General features: G+C 37.8%; 1 protein-coding gene across 3 annotated transcripts in view; it reads right to left on the bottom strand.

The window, feature by feature from the left end:
- LOC117412681 (metabotropic glutamate receptor 2-like) overlaps positions 1 to 24,839 on the bottom strand; it is a 39,621-nt gene that overhangs the window by 6,929 nt on the left and 7,853 nt on the right. For all 3 annotated transcript variants that reach the window (XR_009307461.1, XM_034021240.3, XM_058988708.1), the window contains exons 2-3: positions 9,474 to 10,092; positions 417 to 1,254 (exon numbers count right to left, since the gene is read on the bottom strand). Coding sequence is in view for 2 of the 3 variants with exons in the window: in XM_034021240.3 (XP_033877131.3) it covers positions 417 to 1,254; positions 9,474 to 9,962 (1,327 nt within the window). In the remaining variant the exon portion in view is untranslated. The remainder of the gene's footprint in view (positions 1 to 416; positions 1,255 to 9,473; positions 10,093 to 24,839) is intronic.

Raw genomic sequence — 24,839 nt, forward strand, 5'->3', positions numbered from 1 at the left:
ACTGCGGAAATGACTTGAAGCAAAGAGTTTCAAGATTTTCTCCTGTTAGTTAGTCGAGATATCCTCCTGCTATTGAAACTATGTCTTGGGATTGTTTGGTCAAAGCTTCCATTGAAGGCTCAAACAGACAGGAATATCCCTTTTTCTCAGCCTTTAAACCACACAGCATTGGTCGGGATTGAAAAGATCTGAGTATTTACAATACTAATACCTGGAACAACCACTGACTTTGTCTAATATGGCTCCATTCTCATAAAAGGGCTCTCTAAGAGTCTAAATATATAAACCCTTTATCTGGGATTGCTTAACAGAGATTGTGGATAATATAAAAGCCTGGTATTATAGATCTAATACGTTACTGGAAAGAGCAATATTTACTTCAAGGATACTTTCGTATTCTGTAGCCCACAACTTACCATCAAATTTAGTTTTCAGGATGAATTCCTTGTAAAACCTCTTCCCATTTATGGGCTTCATGGCATCGCAGATCTTGGTGGAGTTGGGGCAGAGGGCTTGGCGCATGTTGTGCAGAGCGTGAGCCATGGCGTAAATGGCGTTGACCACAAACATGATCTTGGACTCTTGTTCGAACTTGCCATCCATGAGTGAGCGCTGGCCGCAAGCCAGATCTTGCAGGCTGCACTGAAAGCGGTGCTCCCAGAACTCCCTGAACCAGGGATTGCGGGTATTGTTGTAGGGATCCAGCCTGGTAAAGTAGTCAGCAAAATTCTTGATGGGATACGAAGCCAGCTCGATGGTAAAGGCCCGGTCCGCCACTAGCTCGCTACCCCTCACCACACTCTCCTGCGCCCCCCAGCCGTCACTTGCCACCCAGATGAAGGACACGTTCATGAGCATGGCAGCTGCTAGTAGCTCCCTGGCATCCTCGCTGCGGGTGAAAAGGATAACCACCCTGGCGTTGGGCTTCTGCTGCAGGGATTTGATGACCGTCTCATAGCTCTTCCGGTTCATGGAGCGACCCACTTTGGCAGAAGTGGCGATACAGATCTGGCGTGCCCGGGCCTCCTGCTCAAAGGCCTCAATGCCAGTTTCGCCATAGTCCCCCTCCGAAGCCACAGTGGACACATAGGTCCAGTTGTAGAAACGCAAGATCTCTGCCATTGCTTTGGCCTGGTAGAAGTCCGGCGGCACAGTGCGGGCAAAGTAGTCATAGCGGGTCTTGTCGCTCAGCTTGGCACTGGTGGAAGCGTAGCTGATCTGGGGGATTTGAAAGAGTCTCAAAAGGTTTGCCACCTGACCCAACAATGACAGAAAGAAAGAGAGAGATGGAAGTCATGTTACTATTTGGAAAGGGGTCTCCACTTGAGGTTAACGCTATAGATACTATGACTGGTTTTGATTAAAAGGAATGTTGTTGCTTTTAATACTGAACAATTAATGCAGTAATAATTTGGAACATTCATATTAAAATATTTGTCTAGTTTGTTTACTTTCCATATATTCTTTATAAATATCTTACCTTGTACCTCACATGGTTGGATTATTCTTAAATAAAAAGAATAAAGGAAAAAACATATAATTAAGAGAATATATATATATATTTTAATATGTAAAATTATAAAAAACAGGATCAACCAGAGGTGCAAAACATTTTGGCAATTCTACATCACAAAAAGATGAAAGTGCTTAGGAAATCAACACCTCATCTGCATAACAAGTGCAGCAATCATAAAAAAAAAATGTGTGAAGTGGTCAGACCAATCTAACATTTTTGTAATTGTCTTGCAGCAATGTTTACTTAAGAACATGTGACAAATCAGTGCAAATAATTAATTTACCAGTCTTCCCAACAAAAAAACAGGGTTAATAGTGGGTGGAGGGGGGCGCCCTATGGCCTTGAGGTCGCCGGTTCGGATCCAGGCTATTCCACTGCCGACCTTGGGCGGCAGTTCCCAGGGGGTGGCGCACAATTGGCCGGGAACCGCCCGGAGGGGGGGGCTTAGGTCGGCCAGGGTGTCCTCGGTTCACCGCGCACCAGCAACCCCTGTAGACTGGCCAGGCGTCTGCAGGCTTGCTTGTAAGCTGCCCAGAGCTGCGTTGTCCTCCGACACTGTAGCTCTGGATTGGCTGCATGGCGGGCCTGCAGAGTGAAAAGAAGCGATCGGCAGACGGCACACGTTTTGGAGGACATGGGAGAAAAACAGGGTAAAATCAATTGGCGACTACTAAATTTAAAAATATATATATATTGGGTGGCAGACATAAAGCAGCTTACAGTACCTACTTTTATTTGCTGTGTGAAAGATCATGTGGAGTTGACAGCTATCAGTACTATAGCATTATGAAAAAATAGCTAAAAATCAGTAAAAACTGAAAGGGCCTTGTACAGAATACAAGAAATGTGTAGAGAACAGAATTCAGCGCAGGTGCACTAGAGGGCACTATAAACAGGTTTTGATAGGTCTGTTATGTTGACAGTGTAACTTGGTAGCTCTTAAAACACTCTTTTCTCTGGACATAGAAAGTCAATTAAGCACGACCCAAATGGAAAAAGTAGATTACAGTGACTGCCTACCCTGTGTTGTACGTACAGTGTAATCTCCATAAAGTCATCAACGTCTGTCAGTACAATCAGCTTTGACCACAACAAAATCTATTGATTTCGTTCCTTGTTTTACAAGCAGCTACCTTTGTGTAATTAGCCGCGGTGCCAAAAGCAGCAATCAGTTGTAGAACCCCACATGTTGTCTTATCCCTTTAGCAACAATTTTCACAACAGTTCATTTATATGATTGCCGTGATGACCCTCCAGGCGAAATATGCTACTGAGCTACAGATTTACAACCTGATCCTTTGTCAATCTACATCAAAAAGACTTCTAATTAAGAATTCTAGATTAATAAAACATTCATGAAATCAATGCTAAATCACAACCTCCACAGGAGCCCAATGAGCTCAAGTGGACCCCTGAAGGGATGGTCTTTGTCATCCAGCCGACATCCGCTCTTGAGCTCCTGGGGGTAAAAAGGCAATTGGCTTGGTAGTGGGATTGGAGGATGCCCACTGACCTTTAATTTTCCTGATAACATATAGTAATCAGCTATTCTAAATTGGGTAAAAAAAACAAAATAAGGGTAAAATAATCTTCAAATAATTGGCAGTAGAGCTATAAACACCCTACAGTGGTTAGTACCTGTGGCTGTCCATGCCGAAATAGATCTCATAGATTTCCATGCATGCATCTCCGTTTGTTTTAATGCGTCCTCTCCTTTTTATTTCTCATTAAGAGACAATCTTTGACCTCAAACAGCATGCCATTTTAAAGACAAGTGATATTTTGATTTAGTTTCATATTATTTGCCCTGAAGCAGAACATGTTTTCTTCCAATTAACTGATCTACACATTTAGATCTCAGTATGACGCTGTCTTTGGGTGTCAGCAGTGTGACCTGTTATAAAAAAATGAGTCATAATGAATTAGATAGGAAACAGACAGGTCAGTGAGATATTGAAATTCTACATGGCGAACGCTGCAGTCATGCAACACCTTTCATTGGTGACACTCCATATCTAATTCTCACTGAATTTGTAATGTGATGTGATGTGAAAACATGTGAAGCTCACAATACTAAAGCCCTTCTCATACTAAACTGCTTCAATACAGTAAAACCTAGTAGTTTAATAATGCAAACAGCAGTGTATATAAATTAAAGGAGCATATTTCTATTTTCACATGCTTCTATTTTTTTATTTTATTTTATTACAATAAAGAAGAGAAATGTTATAAACATTACAAATATTATTTGTGAGCTAGTTACGAGTAGGGGGTGTGTTTTTCTCCCAGTTTTATAGCATATATTTACAGTAAATTCCTCAATCTCTGACTTTCACATTTATTTAAGTTCAAATACTTTGCACATCTTCGGTATGGTTAGACTCGGGATCTTGCACACCCCTAATTATAATTATTTGAGCATTGTCATTGTTTTGATGCCAACTCTATGGGGACAGAGCTTTTTTAACATGAAAAGTCCATCTGTAGGTCCCAGTAGGTTAAGTATGTGCATCGGTCTAATGCTTATTCCTTAGAATGTCTTAGGAGCAATGTATTGTATCATACACTGGAAATATATATATATTCAGTATAGAGACAATGAAAGACCAGTGTAAATCAATCTAATTGTAAGAAAGCGGACCGTCTTATTGACAGGTAGGCAGTACTTATGCAGATCTCTGCATATGTTGTAACTGCATTTAAATGCATCATTTATTTTTTAATGAGTGTGGTTCACCTTAAAATGACATTCTGCTTCATTAATTAGTAACAGCGCCATGTTGTTCGTATTGTGCTAAAACTTTCAGCTTATAATAACAAGTTCAGAAGGAGTTTAAATACTGCATAATAAGCAGCATCTTTTTGAAGTGTGCTCAAGAGAGTCTCTTCCTACTTCCTGTGAAGTGTGCTCAAACCCCACAAGGCGTCATTTCATTCCGCTCTTTTTTTTTTCTAAACTGCTGTGGACGTTTTCAGTCACATCGAACCCTATTTGCATAGTAAAGGGATTCTGAACCTCTATGACACACAACCGTCTTTCCCACACCTCTTACTGTTTCGAGCGACAGGTCCAACCCTGCTTTTGCATATAGTGTCTGCACCATGCAACCAAAGAAGAAATAAAGGATTGTACGAAAAAAAAGTATAAACACTTTAGAGACTTAGCTGTTTGGGTCTGTGTTCAACATTATTACGATGATAAGCGCCTTCCCAACTCAGAGGTATTATTTATTACTAAAAACCATTAAGAGATCATTATAGACCCATTTATTTATAAAACGCCCTCCACCCCAGAAAAAGATTATTCATTGCAAACTAGAGCACCCCAAGACAGCAGCAGCTAGGGTCTTTACCCCCATTAAGTTTCCTGAGCACCAAGACCGCACTTTGTGCAAGTCTTCTAAACCATTTCTGTGCCTCTATTCATAACTTTTGCAATGGATGTGCTGGCCGACATTGTAGAAATCTGCATGCCAAGAAACCAGCTACTGCTAGGAACATTTAAATCTCTTTTCTATACAGGTGGTAGTAAATGACACCAGAGTCCAAATGACGATCAGAGTGGGTCGTACTCTTAACTGATTTTAAACTCATTCAAACCCAGCTTCCAGAAATGAAAGTCTGCTGTATTAATAGAATGTGTCACCAAGCCTCATGAGACCATATTCATAAACTGTGAGCATAGAAGAGTGCTGAATTGGGTGTGAGGTTTTAATTAAAATGTAGTTTAACAGTATAATTAAAGCACAATATTGTTAATGAAATACCTGGTGCTTGGTTTTTAGACTGTGCCAATTTACCATTTCATACCAATTATATAAAACAGAGATGGGGGTATGACCAATCCTTTCTTTATTAGTATTAGTTCAATTATGTATAACAGAATTTTGTTTTTGTTTTCAGTCAATCTTAATTATTGAATTGCTGAAATCATAAGGGTAAACCATAAACGTATAAAATGTTCATAATATTAATAAATCAGGAAAGCATGTAATCATTCTTTTTTTTTTATGAATACACAAGTGTGATTTTCTGGATCTGAAATGCTTTGTAGTTTATATCAAAGACTTTTGTCTATAAAATACGTATTACACTTGTGATCCCAAAACTTACATTTTTTAAAGACAGAGCACAGACTGAATGTCATGGTTCACGTAACACAAACTGTGTTTTTGAATCATTTAAATGTTGAAATGATGTGCAAAGATTAAAGCAGGAAACATCCCCTGACATCCGTCTAAAAGAAAACCATGTCCTTTGAAATGTTTTTCAGTATGATTTTTAAATAGCTAGAGTATGGGTCACTCTATAAGAAAAAAATACAATTACAGCTAATATGTATTGTTTAAATTTATATTTTCAAATAAAAACAATAACCATGTGACCAAAAGAATGTTACAGGTAAAGTCTTCCCCAAACCTTGATTGCAAAATATGTAAACTGGGTGTACGCTTTACTTTATTGAAGAACCGTGTAACTAAAATAGCAAGGCTAGAAATCCTGTATGTGCCAGTGCGATTAAATGCATTGAAGCTAACTATCTTTGTTATAGAGAAATGCAATCTGGCCCACATTCACTTACAGTAAGCCTTATCATAACTCATCCCCACCTCAGAGTATGAAGGGGTCAGCATCCACCTTATTACAAAAAAGGATCTTATGATGAAATCTCCAAAACATTTCATACCAAAAAAGACTGGAGGAAATGGGGGAAAAGTTAAAAAAAGACGGTAGGAAAAATCACTTTCAAAACACTAGCAAGTGCAACTTTATTGTTGCTGATCCATTGTTTTCCATATCCTTAAACAGCCAAACACCATGTTCCAAAAAAAGGCAATGCTGTTTGCATAACCGACAGCTTTTTAATAATAATGTATTTTTTAATTGGCAATTAAAAACCAGTGGAAAGTAGTCTTCTGAAAAAGCTCTGTCCTCACTGATGTGCTCCTCTGGCTTCACCACTGACCCTGCTGTAATAAATATTAAAAGTGCTTGATATCACCAGCCTTACTAATCCCAGATAAAGCTGCAGTGTGAACAAGTACAAAGAAGTTTAAGAAGGCACTGGTCACTGGGGGCCTTTCTTCGAATAATAATGAAAAGAGATGGCATTTTCACAAAAGGCACTTGCCCACGCTGCACATTTAAAAGTGTTTCACACTTTATTTTCACTTTGACCTGGGTGACGACATTTCTTTCCTGCCACCACACTATAAATCCACTTTCTGTGCAGAAGGAATTATACCCTCTTCTTCTCCTAATTGGATTGATCGCCTAATATCTGTTGTGCATGAAGTGAATGTGTAGTGTGGTAGCAGGATACATTAGCTACAACTAAACAACCAGACAAGAGTTAATAATGACTTATATTATTTCTTTGTAATTAAAAAATACCACTTTTTTGTGGAATTAGCAAGGGACAAGACACAGTTAAGATATTTTGGTAACGCTTTATATTGTGTGGCATAAATTAATATTAAATAGATATGCAATTGCATATTAAATTAACGTTAAATTAATATTTAATAATAGCTGGGTTCTTGCTAAATGTTAACCAAATGTCGATCGAAAACGTAATTGCATATCACATCCATTTATATTACGTTTTGTTACCCTTGAAAATGTGTAATTATTTCCCATTGTTTACATGTTTTTAATTGAAAATGCAGTTAATCTGACTTAAATTTTAATGGAAAGTAACAAGGAATAATTGAACCTAGATTTAATATCAATTGCATATCTATTAAATATTAATTTAACATTAATTTAATATGCAATTGCATAGCCATTTAATATTAATTTATGCCATGCAATTTGCATAGCCAAATAATATTAATTTATGCCACGATATTTTTGACCAGTATTTCAGTGTAGCCAAGACAAATATTCAGTGCATAAGCAGTAATATTAAGATGTTAATAGTAGTACCAGGTGCTAATATTACAGGACAAGGCCTATATCCTGCTTAAGTACATTTTAACAGCTTAGGGATGACTGGGTGATATGCTTTTGGACAGCTACACAGCTTGGCTTTAAAGGTATTCTCATAAGATGTATTTCTTGGATGAGCACACCTGAGATCTAAGTGGAAGATATGACCTCCCAAAGCTAACCCCTAAGCCACTCGGTGGGTACAAGATAATAAAACCACACATCAAACTGAAACGAGAAAAAAACTGTGCTCCAAAGAAGATTAAACACTCAAGTTCTGACTTTTCCTTTGAGCAAAACATTGAACATTAAAAAATAGTGCAGTTACACCATCTGAACACAAAAGGTAAGAAACATTACCTTACTGAGAAAGTGCTTTTACCCACAATCCTTCATACCTTCCCTGCTGATACAAATATGATTGATTTTTAACTGTAGTTACTTGATATATTGCAGATTCTCTGTTTGGTTCCTCAGTGGGTCACTGTTTTTTCCAAATCTTTAGTTGGGGGCACATTAGCACCAGAAACTAAGGAGACTTGCCTCGATGGGTTCACAGAATGGTCAATAACTGTTATTCAAAGGGTTGTACGACTCCTGATTCTCACTTATTTAAACTCAAGGCTAGATATAGACAATTCATGTCAAGAAAAGTGCCGTACCAGTTTTCTTGTTATGTGTAATTTAAACCAAATGTGTTAATCCATTTGTAACAGGGGGAGACCTGTGTTGACTCTTCTGACTTGTTCATAGTGCTGCAGGGAGAGGGCAGCAGCTCGTCAATATCCGCCTGTCAGTCATGGCAGTGACACGGAGAGGGGGGAGAGTGGGTGTGCGGACTTTCCTTCTCTCTGAGTGGCTGGGAGGCGGGTCTTGGGGGAATTGCTGACCCTATAAGTTTCATTCTGCTGTTCCCTCAGGTCTGCCCACGGAGACGTAAACGGCGTGCGGAAGCGCTGGAGGAAAATCAGCCGGGACGAAAATCCCAGCAAGACAAATAAATATTAAAAGAAAGAAATAAAAGAATTAGCGGTAGCGAGGAAAACTCTTGGGCAGCCCCGATAAAGTGTATAGCAGGCTGAGGGAGCCGCTAGGGTAGGACGGAGACCCGGGCCGTGCGGGTAGCGACGGTTGGGGTGAAGCTGCCGAGCGCAGCACTTTTTATTTTGTAGTTTTGTTTACTGTGTTTTGTTTTCCCTGTTCCTTTCGCCTTTTGATTAGTGTTTTTTTTGTTTCAACCTCTGTACCCTGTACCGCTCTGGTATAGTTGTGGCTCTGTCGCTACCATAGCTGGTACGGCAGGCCACAGACAACAGCGCCCTCTGCGGGCTGAACCAAAATCAGTTTCTAATAAAACTGGGCACCTGTGTGGTGTTTTTAGACTCATTTCTCTGTGTCCTGTGTCAGTGAATTACCCACCACCCTTCCACACCATGCTTGAAAAAAAAAAACGTTTTAAATTAGTGCATAATGATCTGTACCCATGCCCTGTGTGTTTTATAGTGAGTGTCAGTAAGTTTTTAAAGTTCTGCCATTTACAGGCTAGGTACAGTAACTGGATTTCAAGTGTTTGATTAGCTGCAAATTGATGTGGAGACAACCAAATAATGAGCCACATGGGACCAATTAGAAAACTGTATTTCTAATTAGAAGCACGCTTTTATTTTCAAAATGCTTTCTAGTTTCATCAGTTTCTGCTGTCACTTGATATTCTTTCATATTATCTTCCACATTGTAATCGTCATGAGCTTCAAAGCTGTAACTTTGTAGCACAGATCATGCTGCTTACCTTAAATGATTACAACCCGCTCTCAAAACGTTCCATATGGCATTCTGTTAGATATTAGATGGTTTAAAAAAAACTGATCAACTGTTAGTTAAAACCCTGTGTGAACATTAGAAAGACACAATTATCATATTCTTCATAATTATATGTAATATAATTTACATAGTAGCATTCAGAGTGTGCATGCCTGATCTATTTAGTTATAAATAATAATACATTAAAAGGCTCTGTAATAATTACCTGAATGGAGACGTCACTGTAAGATCCACCAATGACTCCCGAGATAGCCAAGGGAAAGTCATCATGGATAGCATAGGATCCGTCAGGACAGATATACTCAGTCTCGTCCACTTTGGTCATGGAAGCCCGTACAAACTCCAGGGATTGTTCCAGGGCATATGTGTCCTTGGAGCAGGTGTCGAGGATGTGAGCTCCAAGCTTGAGGCCTGGCAGGAGTTTCTCATCTTTGTTGATCTCATCCAAAGCTAGGAGCATGGCCTCTAATCTCTGAATCCCTCGTTGCTCGTTAATTTTTCCGCAGTCCTCTGTCCCCTCGCCTTTCTCGTGAACGGGGAACAGTCCTCCGATCATCAAGTCCCCTTCCACGGTGATCTCCCGCTTGCTGCCTGTGTTGTAGCTGGATGTCGGCAGTGAGATTTGCACAAGGATGTGGAATACCAGTATCTGGAGAATGCTGGACACATTTGTGCTGTACCTGGTGTTCTTCATGTTGATCACAAGTTAAGAGCTTTTTTTATTTATTTTTTTTAGTTTCAATGCTGTTGGGGTTTAAAGGAAGTTTTTTAACAACAGGGAAGACTCTGCCAGCATCAGTGGGGACATCATTAGATCATGTTACCTTGGAAATGGGAGAAAATGAGAAAGTTACAACATTAAAAAAATGCCTTTTATGATGTGTTGGACATAATCAAGCGCGAAATATCTCTCAACAACTACATTAGATGAAAGGTAAATTCACAAATACTGTATGCTTTTGGAATAAGTATGCCTCATAGAGACAGTGGTCCATGGTCGAGGTGATGGTATGGTTGACACTTTTGCAAAGGATTTAGAAATAGGAGCATCATAATAAAAGCCACAGTATCTGGCTCTCTTAGATTTTATGCAGGGCTATTACATGACTGTTGACTGATTACTAGCCTGTCAAAAACTGCCATTCTAGAATTGCCTCAATTCAAAAACAACTGTGCCTCTGACAGTCTAGCACACCAGCCAATTACTGCATGTGTCGGTCGCGTTGGGAGTATACTGCTGTATTATTGTGAACTCACGATGCTCTTCCACATGTCTTATGATTATATTTTCAATATCACAACTCCTCCAAACACGCTTTACTCTGCCATTCCCCAAATCAAGTCAAATAACATCAATAAACTGGCTGGCACTGCGTCGCTGCTCACTGGAGCTGAGTTCTAATGCTTTTTCTAATAAAGGAACGCAGATGGCAGGCTGAATGCTGCCTTCAACCTTTGCAATTGAGCTTGTCGGCGGTCGGTTTATATTGCAGGTCAGCAGCTGTCTGATCTCATATCCTAATCATTTTATTAATTTTTTTCCCATAACTCTGATTAAGTTACGAGGTTTTTTTTTTTTTTCAGACAAGGTTGAACTATTCTGCTTTTATTGCAATTTCCTTCTCTTTTTTTGTTCTTTTTTTCACAAAAATAACTGACGTTTCAAGACATTCAGGTTCTAATCGCAGTTCTTGAACCAATAAGGGCAAATATTTAATGCAGTAAGCTTTTATAAAGTCTAATGCCTTCCCAAGGTCACCATATAAGCTTTCAGGGTTCATCTGGTGAATTCTGCATTAAAATAATGTTTAAAGGTAACTCACAATGCACCACACAATACACAATTTTTCAGGCGAAATACTACTATTCTCTCACTTTGAAGGAAAGATGAAAGCCAGTAATTCTAGTCAGTAATTTACCAGAAGCCCATTAAGAAGGAACGAAATGTCAACAGCATAGCACAATGTCAAATCATTCTATACATATTTCACTAACATGTTCATTTTTTTTAATAAACCCTATTACCCTGTTAATAAACCTGTATATGCATAAAACCAGTGATCAGCAGTCTGAATAGGATATGACACACAACACCAGCCACTGAAAACCAGATCATCTAGCTGTCCAGCATTGACAGGAAAACAGTGAATTCCAGGACTTCCAAACATGAACTGAGATGGCAGAGCAGGGAAGAGGGGACATAAATATTTAACCTCTGGAGGGCAGCGAGAATGCTCTGCAGATTGATGTAGAGTTCTTGTTACTGTTGGTTCACCGCTCTAAATCCTTGCCTTGGTGTCCTCAATATGCTTTGATGGCTCGATGATTTAGAATGATGTTTTAGATTATGTGGTTATAATGGTGTAAGTGTTTATGTTATAATTTCTGTAATTCACTGTTGAGCAATGTAGCTCTTAAGATGTTATATGACGTGTTTTATGGGTTCAACTTATTAAACTATGTAGAAGAATGATAGAGTCTGCTGGAACGCAACATCAGTGAAAATAAGGCAGATGAAACTGTAAAAAGCTTAAGCTGAAAATGTGCCTGATTCTCTATGCTATGGTTTTAAATCTTTTAGAAAACCAACTTATGCACATGTAGGATTATTATTAGGTTATTTTTCTTTTCAGAATTAAAAATCACTATAAGTAAATTCCCTAATAAAATGTAAGGATTTCTCAAAATCACGTCATGCTGGGTACAGATGACATCCCCTGTATAGAACATACAGCAAAATTCTATGTTTAATAGCAGTTCCTGAGTAAGAGCCTTGTTTCTGTGATTTATGTTACAATATTACAGTATGTAGGATGTATATTATTATATATTATTTAATGGTTTACTGTACAGTGCTGAGTGATTACATTGTAATTCATGTGTTGCACTACTGTGGTGTCATTTGTTTGTCAAAGGAATTTGCTTCTTTATTAATCATACGTTAAAAGAGATTCAGTTGTACAAGTCTTGTAATAGGTATTGCCTGGATGAGCTTTATCTACGAGAACCCCAGCATGGTGCACTGGAATGCTGTTATTCTTCTGCAATGCAACTGGGTGAATAGATTGAAACAGCTGTAATGAACTAGGATATAAAACCACTACAAGCAACCTGGAAGGCACTATTTGAAAGGTGTTAAAAAGAGTTTAGGAAGTAAAAGCGACAGGTCCTTATGACCTCAATGATTTACTGTTCTTTAATCCAAGTATAAAAAATGTAGTCCACAAAATGGTAAACACATGGCGGAAACACGATAAGGGACAAAACAGCAAGGTAATTCAAACAAATTAATGGTAAAAAAAAGAAAAGAAAACTTGGGAAATTATGATAAATCACATGAAGATATTTGTAAACTGCTGTGTGACATAACCATTCTAAATAGGGGTCATTTGTCAGATCTGTCTTGCTCAAAATTACTGGAGCAGACTTGTAAAAAGTAAAGTCAAAATTTGTAAAAGTAAAGATTTGGGTTTTATATAGTATTGGGTTATAGGACATGCTGTAAATAGTGTGTGTGTGGGGGAATGTAAGGTTGGCAGGGATGGGGTTAAATCTGTCCCTGCCAGCAATCACAGGTGTGGCCACTCCCCAATTAGGTAATTGATGCTAATTGGGGAGTGGCCATCTGTATATAAGGAAGAATAACTCCTTTGTTCGAAGGAGGAGTTTGTGCTGTATTGTATTGTATTGTATTGTATTGTATTGTATTGTATTGTATTGTATTGTACTGTACTGTACTGTACTGTACTGTATTGTATCGTATCTGCAATGAAGGCTAAACTGCAGCTTTCTGAAAGATCCAAGGGACAATCCAAATGACGGATTTTTACATTTTGTAGATTTCATATTTTAGAATATAAATATTTATGCACATCTGTTACATTTATTTATACATTTTTATACATTTACAAACTCGCTCTCACACACGCACACATACACACGCACACGCACACGCATACGCACACGCACAAAACAATGTTGATGCTTTTTCCCCTCAGTGCCCTTACTGGCAGCTTTAGCCAAAACATATCACTTTATTAATAAATTCCTGTCCATCATGCCATATGATATTGTACAATGATATTGGGTTCCTGAAAAGGTGCTCCATATTTCAATTTGCTGCCTAGCAAAATTCCCCTGCTAGTTAATTAAATACTAACTTAATTGCACACTGATATAATGTACTGGCATTTTTATTGGGTAAATAACACTGGAGGTTACATGTCTCAGTAAGGCGTGAGGTAGGCTCACTAACACAGCATGAGTTGTTTCTAATTGCATCACCAAGAGCTACAAAATTAATAACAATACAAAAAAAATCCAGCTGCTTTGCTGGCAGAGTGTACTCCTGTAGCATGTAAACCAGGGACATGGACAGTGCGTCAAGCTTTGTGGATAATTGTGTGTGTGGATGCAGCTTGTTAAATGTAGTCTGGTGTCAATTATTTATCAGTGAGGTTTGCTACATTACTCCTAGTCATACAGTGCTTGTTTTGTTGCTAATAATTCTGGGGGTTAGGTTATACTTTTATTCATTTTCAATACAGTGTGTGGTCGTTTCCTACAGTGTTTAGTGAAATCTGAAACTGTTTACAACAAAACAAGAACAAATTACTGATTAGTTTGCACATGTCTAACCTTGTTTCCATGGAAACCTATGTGAGGGAGATATGTAAAAACAAGTGTACTAATCTACCCTGTGGCTCTACAGAAAACGGTGCTTGCCTGCAGGAGTAAATGTGTTGCATTCACACCAATATCACTGGTTGCATTTTCTGCATTCTCTGTTTTAAGAACAGTCTGTTTCCCAATAGCACTAAAGGTTTCTGCAGAGTCTTTCCACTGGTAGTAGAAGCGTTGTGTAATGTCACATTGCTGCTTACACCATGGGTGAAATTGTTTTACAGCTGAATTGCTCAGAGCATTTGATTCCACTTGTTTAAATCCTTATGGAATGTTCCAGTAACCTCCAGGGTGCCCTCAGTATCCACGCTTGCACTACATGCAGGCCACCACCAGAGGTGATATTTTTCTTGCAGAATGAGACTAATTATAATATCTAGTCTGTTGACTCCATTGCATGATCTCTGCCATCTCAGATTTGACTGAGCACCTTTTTCAAAAGCGTTATGATCTTATCATGACAGCCTTCTTACATTCATAGCACCTAAATACCTGTGGGTCTTGCAAGATTGTCATTATTTTTGTTGAGCGATGACAAAGGGTATTTTGCTTTAAGAGAAATATTAAAAATCAGAGTGAAATTTCAAATTAAAGTAGGTAAATTGAAACATAGATTTTAGCCACAATGTTTAATTTTGTTCTGCAAGCGACGTTACCATTGAAAATCAATTTAAATTTAAATTAATAATGGATGTTATGTTATAACAATATCAGCACGCGTCAGTAATACCTGATCTAACATCAATACATGTGCACTAAAATCCCATGAGCTGTGACATATACATCTGTTCATTGCTGGCTCCATGCCCGAATCAGTGCTATAGGTTACACTTTAGTTATGACAATAAACCATATTTTCACATATTGACACCAGATTAATAAAGATAGACACCCTCTTTTCAAATTAGTTAAATGTAACTAAAAAAAACAGCCTGGAAGGCTAAAGAATGAATCCAGCATTTAATTATAATGAGTAGTGATTAATTACTTATCATTCACAGAACAAAATATCAACACACTTTTTTGTTTTAAGGTAGTTTTGCTTATAATTGTGTAAGGAATGATGGCTGTAAAGGTCTATTGATGTTGAAATTAGAAATGCCTCCTTAAATTCTACTTACGTTCATGGTCTTGATTGCTTTTTACATGTTATTCAGCGTAATTAAGGAAGAAATAACAACTAGCAGTACTGTATTTACCCATAATGCACCTTCTTGTTGTCATCTTGTCAATATTTTGAGCCACCATGCCTTTAAGTAATTATAAATTGCTTGCTTTTTTGGGGGGGGGGGGGGGGGGGAGTCGTAATGAGATTGATCCTTGTTTAAGTTTACTGATCTTAAACTTTAAAGAGTAAATAGCTTAAAATCCCTTTTTGATGTTCAAAGTGAGTGAGTTACTTTGCTCCAGTATTCATTTTTAATAATGTATACTTTATAACTATTGTGTGTTCCCTTAGGAGTATTTGTGCCTGTAAATCTATAAAGCCTTGAAACTGTAAATTCACCCAGGATATTTTAAAACTGGATTGTCTAACCAAATTCATATTTAAAGCCCATATGGTCACCTCTGACTGAATGTTCTGCATTTTATTTATTACAATTTTATCATACATGTATGCATAGAAACATCCATAAGAAATTATTCTGTCCAAAAGAAACCCCACATGGTAAAGCCATGGCCCGGTGGTGTGCATTATGAGTCGTACAGTCAGGGGAGTGCAGGTTCACTTCCTGACTACACAATGTTGCCAGTTTTCTGTAGGGATTCTACAGGGAGCATTGCATTGGCTTTGGCTTTCCAGAGGGTTATTGAAGCAAAATCTGCAGATCTAAAGCAGACCCTACTGGCCAGGAGCCTTACGCCATCTGCCCTTGAGCTCCTGGGTGTAAAGAGACCATTGACTTGGTCAGGGGATCAGAGGATTGTGGGGAATTGATTTTTCAGCCATTAGATCAGACATTATATTCTACAGTCTACATATAAATATTCCGATTAGACACGACTAATAAAATCATGCAAACCAATCTGTAGTTGCTGTATACTTCTAAGTTATGTTTTATATATCACTTATAGTTACCCCCCATAGGTATTTAATACATAATCTGGAACATCCTACCAATAGCGAATTACCAAAGAGATTCTGGAAATCCAATTTCAAAAGAAGGGTATAAAGCCAATTGAAAGGGTATGGCTGATACTGTCGTTACTAGGCTGAAACATGACTCTCATTATGCACCAATATCATACAGACACCCATATTTACATAATACACATAACAAAAGAGAATTGTCCAGCTCTTGCACCAGTTGAATTCTGAATTATTTCTCCCCAGGGGGCTGTTAGCAAGGTTTTCTGCAGTAATTGCTGGTGTTAAATTCAGTTTGGGCATCAGCCAGACAGCGTGTAAAGAAATCCAAGCCTAATTACAGTATTTCCAGCCCTACACTGCATGGGAGAGGAGAGGGATGGGGGGTCAGGATGTAGGAGTGAATAGAGGGGGAGTAAACAGTCACAATGTGAGGGGATGAGACCTTTGCCATAGTATCACATCAGTACAAATGTGCAATATCTGTTCCAAATCCATTGTGTGCCTATAGCTTGCAAAGTTGTGTTCCTCTAATGGTGCTGTAGGATTTCTTCACTGTACTGTAATAGTATCCCAGAGAATGTCTTCAAACTGTTCTGTAAGGATGCCCTCCTGCCCTTTGCCTGCAGCAGCCTGTCCTCCAGATACTAGTAGAACCCATCCATTGTGGAAGATGAAATGTCTACAGGCTTTAAGCATCAAGGGTGCTGAAGAGAGCACCTGGGTGTCAATATCATACGCTTGATGAGATGTTTGGCAGAACCCAGATTCAGAGATTAAAAATCACCAACCCACAACCCTGCCAATCATCTCCCAGACAATCATATCAGCCAAAAGAGGTTAATAATTTATTCAGATCCTTGGATTACATAAATATGAACCTTGCTTCTCTTTTGCATGCGATTGAGCATTTTGCATGAGGACCAGGTGCATGAGCTGTGTTTTATTTATTCATTTTTATTCTAATTGTACAAAGCTCGACTTAAAAGGGATGGTGCTGTAGAAATGTAGACATTTTAGTGAATTGACCCTGTCTACAAAAATACCTTTCACCACAGGATTCTGGTTTGAAAAATCTTTTAGCTCTCTGCTGTATCAGGCAACATACTGTGTTCTGCAATCTGCAAAAATCCGCACCGGCAGTCTAATCTGTTTTATTCTGTCAGAAAAGAAGGTTCAAACACAGAAGCTTCCTTCATACACTTTGAAGCCTAACTTGATGAGGTTCTGATGTTATCCAATGCATTTGTTCCATCAGACAGGATTGAGACACAATATGACAATCATTTGCTGCTCTCTCTTTTCGAGAATAATTTACCAAATGAACTTAGAATCTCATTAAGAAAAAGAAAAGCCAGCCTTGTAAAGTTGAAGTCATGTTTTAAAACCCGGGCCCTTAACAACTGAAAGCAGATATTCATTATATAAAAAGCATACTACTTTGAATGAGTTCCACTTCTTATTTTAATTGGTATAAAATTATTGTTTGACTATGTAACAACATGGAACGAGGTTTAGATCTATAAATAATTGTATTTCATACAGACTATATCAGTAGCAATCAGACTGCACCATGCACACATGCACAGTAACACAATAAAAGGATACAATTAAAAAACAAATAATATAGGTATTTTACTATGTTTAACAGACAACTTATTTCTTGACGCAATCATTTGATAAGCAATGAATCTGGCTATGGCTGTGAAAACTGTTAATCTGTTTGAGTGGTTTCAATCAAATTTCTAAGGAAATAAGCCACTCTGGTGGAAAAGGTATTAATATATGGTAATATCGGAAGATGGAAGGCATATGAGAGCCAGTGCCTTGGGAAATTGTTGATCTTTAAGGGGGTTTGAGCTGGGGAAAAAAATTATTTTTTTATTAAACAGCTGGGTTCATAAGAATTACTGAAAGCTTCTAGAAATGAACAGACATGGCTGTCTTAATAAGATTGCACTGCCTATGAAGAAATATTCTGGGGGGAATCAGAGTCAGCATGCTAATGGAAAAAGGTGTTCTACGCGGGAGTAGGATTTGAGCTGCATTGTCAGAAAGCCATATGTGGCTAATTTGCTGAGGCCTAGGGTCAAATCTACATGTGATCCTGTCAGCAAATCTTCTGAATTAAGGGTAGAGATGTGTGGGCAGGGAAATATCCACCTACTAGTATTGGTGACATCCTTAGAACGTCCCTTGTCAATTAAGTTTTCTTTGTTCACCCTTAATCGTTTTGTGAAAAATGTATGTGGCAATGCTTCTTAACATTTAAATGCCCAAACAAAAAATTCCAATGCACAGTCACGTGTAAAATTCCCCATTTGTATATACAGCATAATTTCTCTAGACTTACTCTCTATAAACTCTATAATCCACGCACTTCTGTGTTATGAAAAACTAAGTCTATGCAATATGATAGTAATATCTACAGTAGTATTATGTTTTCATATGGTCTATTGAGAAATGTTGTAATAAAAAAAAACTAGAGAATATCAATATCTGTGTTATAATGGATCCATTAAAGATCCACCCCTTCGGTTTATTAGAACGGTTATATACATTACAAACTTGGAATAAGTAAAGCTGTACAGTCCCTGTACACTGGATACGACAGCTCCAAGCAAGCTCAAAGCCAGGTAAAGACATATTTAGAGAAAAATTATGATAACTTATTAGACATGCAACAGAACCCTGAACTATTCAGAATGATTGCAAATATAATAAAACAGTAAGGGAAATGGAAAACGCTATGTAATACGCAAAAGGCAACCTGAGTTAAAATGAATGGTACACTAATAAAAGGGGGGTTTACTGTGTATTCTATAAAAATGTGTATGAAATAAATAATGCAACAGCAAGCTATTTCACACTGATTACTGGAAGACTATACAGCTCTGTGGTTCCCTAAAGACTTGCATAGATGTAAATTAGAGGGGACAACAGGGAAAAATATCGACTTGTTGGTAGTTTTCTTATGTATTTAGTTGTTCTCCCTAAGTCAAAGTTCTCTCATGGATGAATCTTTGGATAGATGAAAAAATTAAATTAAAATGTAATTTACAGCAAATGTCTACCAAGAACAGCTCATGTTCCATACGAATGAACTGATATCAATGTAACGTCATGCCTCTTGCTCCTTTGCAATTACTGCTATTCTATTTGGAGTCTTATAATTTCAAGCACAGTATTTTACACATGGCTGCACAGGTGTTGCCCACTAAACAGAAAGGAGGGGAGAAGAAGATCTGTTCTAAATAGGATGTTGTGTGTTGTTTTAAATTATACATTGCCTGCCTCTTCAGACCTGTCTTCGATTTAACAGAGGTCTGAAGCAATCAGGCGAGCTCCGTCTACCCAAGCAGAATTATTGCTGTAACAAATGCAGCAAAGTGGGTGTCATCTCCATCCGCACGCTGAGATTTGGAGTACAGATGTACTCCTCATTTCCAAATGCTTTTCTTTTGTTTTCAAGATTATACAACCCTCCCCTTTTATACTTTATGCACTCAACCTCTATACTGTATTGTACTTGTCTTTTGGCAATCTCCTGACGACAATTGACATCTTTTGCAATAATTTGCTTTTCCATCAATAGACCATTGTATCTGGTCCTTATGGAGGTTCCGATCATTTGTGCACATAGACAAGGATCAATACTAGTGACTCAGACATCCCCCTGCCCAGCTTTAGTTATCTGAATTCCAGCTTTGCCTTCAGGGGAACAGAGCAGGAGCATATCCTGGGGTCCTGGTGTTCACTACCCTCCTACCCCAGGTTGAACAGTTCAGCTGCTCCTGGGTATTAGACCAAAGAATGGCAACATTTTCCAGATTTTACGTATTAGGCATTGAAAAAAAAATCTCAAGAATTCTCTCTTCAATCTTACATACATCACATCCTGTCTCAGACATAAAGTAGTGAAAACATACAGTTAACTGTTAACGGTGAATATAAGCACACCCACTGTTCCAGCCCTTCCTTCTTTCTAATAAGGTTACATCAGTCATGAAGGATGTATTAATACTGAGAGTTGTACCAAGGCATATTTCCCTACATTTTATTCAAATTATGTTTTCTTGGGATAAAAGCCAAAGCACCTTATGAATTCCAATACAATAGCACAAATAGTCCACGATTCTTGGACTACCTAATGTTACTCCAAAAAAGGTAATCAAAGATGACTGCACATCGGGGTCTGCGAAACCAGTCAATAATGTTTAAAGTGTGTGAGAAAAATCTGTGCCTCCACACCTTTTGTGAGAAACCCTTACCAACGGAGGCAAATATTCATCTCTTGGTTACTAATTATACTTAAAACCGTGATTCTTTTAACCAGTCATTAAATATTTATTCCCCCTGCTTCGATTCAGTTGAATGAATGCTAACCTTGAATTTTTGATTTGATGGCTCATGACAGGGTAATGGATTGATGGACAGCGCAGATGACTGGAGCTTTGAGTGTATTGACCAGTAGAGTATAACAAGGGCTGATCATCTAAGTTACTGGCATTTTCCCCTCCATGCTTCCTAAAGCACCCCAACCTGCCACAATGTGACAAACTGGGGCTGAGCAGTGAAAGCCAGTGCCCAGTGTCATCCACACATCCATGTATGAGCCTCCACTGTGGATGCTGTGCTGTAAACCCATACAGGAGCTGTGTTTATAATGTTTATTTAGTATGACGTTCCAAACCTATTCTTACGTGTCAATAATACTACCCCTAAGGTTAATAAATATGTTCACACCCTATCATCTGTATGATATTGCATAAGAAATAAAGTACAACAGAATTTCTTCATGGGCAATTTCATGATGTAACCTCCAGAAAAAGATCGCCACATGCTGCAGATTGTCTGATCAACGTTTGCCTAAAGCTGTTCCTGTAACAGCAGGTTAGAAAGACATGCAATCTGCAGTAAGATAGCTTGATTTTGTTTCAGTCTTGGTAAATGTTCCTGTAAGTGATATAACTTGAAAAAGACACACCATTGATCTGTCACGTGTAACAGTTTAGATTTCCTGTGAAATGTGAACTACTCGGACAATCTACTGTAACACTATTGCACTATGTATCTCATCTCTTTGTCAATTTGAAGCTACAATAGGCAACCGATGTAATTAGGAATGTGAAATAGAACACAGAACAGTTAAGAGGACCAGTTTCTTCTTATCATTGATGAGGGGCTTCCTACTAAAAGGTCCGGAACACTCTTACAAGTTCATCCAGCCATTTTAAAAAGACTGATGGACATAAATCCCCCATATCTGCACAGTCTGCCAGCAAATACAAATAATCCCCTTGTTTACAAGCACCTGAGCTTTATCTCATTGAAAACTGACATAAAAAGCATCAGGATTGTTGTGTCCTTTGTTTTTCTTTAATTTTAGACCGTGATGCTATAAAACAAGTTGTCAAGTCCGATTTTCTGTGTAAATGTTCTGAATTTTTACAGCTTAATCAACTTATCTGAGAGAATTTCTTATGTTAGTGATGTTCACTGTTATAAACTTAAGGCACTATTCTGAAGCAAGTGCAAAGGTAATTTTCCTGAATGGAAAACATCAAATGGAACAGTATAAAACTAGTAAGAGACAACTTCGTTGTTGTAAGCAGAAGTAAAATTCTTATTCTGAGTAGCTAGTTCCATGTTGGTAAAATTGTATTATTACTCTTTTTTTTTTTAAAGGCTTTTTATGTCGCTTATCGGTCTGAAAGAAGAAAAACAACCATTGATGCATCAAAACCTGAAATAGACAACTCAGGAATTTAATTCAAGGGCTCTTAAGAATTCTTAAGTGATTTACTTCTTCTTTGTAAGCTTCACTGGGTGTCTTTCTCTTTTCAGGCGAAAAATGGTGCAAATGACACAAAGGCTTTGAGCATTTCCCACATTTTCCCATGTGTTTTTTCTGTAGAAACTTTGTATAGCAGACAAAGTTTTTACAAGCTCTTGTTTGATTTTGGTCTAGGACCAATTTCACCCTGTCTTCTTTAGAGAAAATTTCAAGTCATGTTCTTTTTTTTATGTAACAAATGTGATTTGAAAAGCTGATGTCAGTGAACTGAACATGTACAGCCTTTTAATTATATTAAGACTGTTGAATGTAACTACAGTAATTATGTTGCATAACTTGGAAACTATTGAAAAATACTGTAGGTTTTACTATGTAAGTAAAAGGTAATAAAGCTAGCTTTCTGTATTAACACAATACCTTGTATCAGTAGGAATTACACATAAATTACAGCATATTGTGAATTCAAATGTCATTTCAAAGAGCGAACATAAAATAGAATATAACATTTAAAGTGTGTGAACTTTAAAAGCATTACATAAATACATTATATACAAATTGCAGTAATTTCTCAATAGTTACCATGTACATGTAATGCCACAATAATTACCTATGTTTATGTTATTTGGTAATCAGACTTTTCTGCAACATATTATTCTAATAATGATGTGTCAGTCACAATTTCATGTCCATTTTATGCAGATACAGTAGAAATTAAGTGAAAACACAGATGAGATGTTCAAAAGTACTAGGTATAATTTAACTGTGATATAGCCACTTGTTTATGGTTTTTTTTTTTCTTAATGTGAGTATGTGCCTAGTTAATGCAAGTGGCTATTTCATTGGAGAGAATATTCCACTCCTTATGCTAATCCATCTGAGATTAAAGCCAGAGAAACAACTAAATAATTTATTGCTGTAGATACGCAGTAACATTGCTGTCCTACAGGATCTGTCAGGTCTGCACTTCAAGGACTCAATATATAGTACTTACAATTCTTGTCAGCTTGCCACCAGATACTGATGGGATACTCTTTGGAATAGCATCAGAGGCACAGATCTATATGAGATGTAAAATGACTGCCTTCAATTTGTAACAATAAAATTCCCACGGCACCAGTTTGGGTCACCTCACACAGCATTCTTGAAGAAGGCAAGTGAAGCAAATAGGGTCTTGAAATCTTGATCTTCAAATCAGGGTGCTCAGTTCATCCAAGCTCTTGCATATATATTATAAGGATGTGTGTACCAGCACTGAAACACGTAAGCTAATTTTTGTAAGAATAAAAACTGTGTCTTGTTGAAACTTTGATTGTGGACCTGGATTTTTGGGAGTTGTCGTCTTCTTCCTTTCTGTGCCTTTACGGCTGGACCGGTACTTTTTTGATATATATATATTGGTAGAAAGTAATGATTAAGGTATAAAATGTGAAAACTCAAGATTAGGGCAATGCAATCTTTGTACACTTTCTTCAAAGCCCTACTCTGAGATGAATGATTTTTCCACAACAGCACAAATTACCAACTTCATTCTAACCTTGGTCATGCCTGTAAGATGTTGTGTTTCCCTTAATTGGAACGGGATATTCCTAACGGTTATAATTTTGTCACAAAGACTGGAGAAGCCACTTCCTATATGAATCTGACGACTTTAATGACTAATCATCGTATTGTGTCTTCCTGGGGGCCATGTTGTCAGCCTCTTTGTACTGTAGATAAGAGCATGTTATTTTAAAGATTTTTTTTTTTAACAGGAAGGCTTTAGATACTGCATTGTGTGACAGGAAATGCACAGGACTGTAATCTGCAGTTATAGACTAGAATGTTGTCAGGTAGATATTTACTGAGTGGGAACAAGAGAGAAACAAACACTTAACCCTATATATTGTCAAATACTGTATTAGAAGCTTAGGGTTTGATTTGATCAACCTATTCCTTGCCAGGATCAGCCACAGCTAGATTTTACAACTGTGGGTGAATCTTCCTGGACTTAAAATAAGTGGCAGGTGCAATTTATGGGGATTCCCTGGTACTGTTCTTTAAAATGTCAGTTGTGGCATATCTTAGCAGGGTATTGATTAATCAAATCAAGCCCTTCTCCATTTCTGTTCATAAAGATTTTACTGTTTTTTATTACATGTGCCATTTCTGTTAGCTGTGATTACACATGGGCACTGTAATTAGTGTAACACTGCTACCAACAAACCTTTTCTGTGAGTATTCATACAAAGTGGATAAAGGTCAGTGACTTTAATGGTCAAAAAATGGTATGAATCCTGAAAGAATAACAGTCCATGAAACTCTAATATTGATACTGGTATTGATCTCAGGGCTAATTCAGTGTTGAGCCTTAAATGCCTGCCTTGCAGATGTCAGCGCCTTTTGTTTGCTCCACTGTGGCACATCCCACTAAAATGAATCAATATCCTTTAGACCATTCAATGCAATAATCAACCAGAATAGCCAATTTGTATTGATTAGCAAATTAGCACATCCTAGTTTGAATTAGTCTTGCCACTGGATCATATACTCTTATCATTAGCCACATTACCAATGCAATAAAGATATACATTTACAACTAACAGGCTACAAGAAACTAATCTAATTATCCGTTGTTGAAATTGTCAAGCACCCTAATTGAGATGAGAGACATACATTTAGCAGAATCATTTAGCAGTTTAAGAAGTCCCCGAAATAACAAGAGCATCCTGAAAGCATAATATCATGATATGTGGGTAAAACAGTTCTAAAACCACAACTATGTCAAATCAGCCATTTCTGCATAGTGGTTAAACGCTTGCTTGAGCTGTATGTAGTGGCCGGTTTGTGGCCAGCCTGCGCCCGGTTACATTGGTGCCATAACTCGGATCTCATGGATTGGCTGCAGCGATCACCAAGGTTAAAGGGGAAGAATGGAACGTGTTGCAGTGTTGTGTGATGCACTGCTATTATGGATTCTAGCCCCTGTTGGCGAGATGTAGTTGAAAACATATTACAGTACATAT

Source organism: Acipenser ruthenus, chromosome 16 (assembly GCF_902713425.1).
Source record: "Acipenser ruthenus chromosome 16, fAciRut3.2 maternal haplotype, whole genome shotgun sequence".
NCBI lineage: Eukaryota > Metazoa > Chordata > Actinopteri > Acipenseriformes > Acipenseridae > Acipenser > Acipenser ruthenus.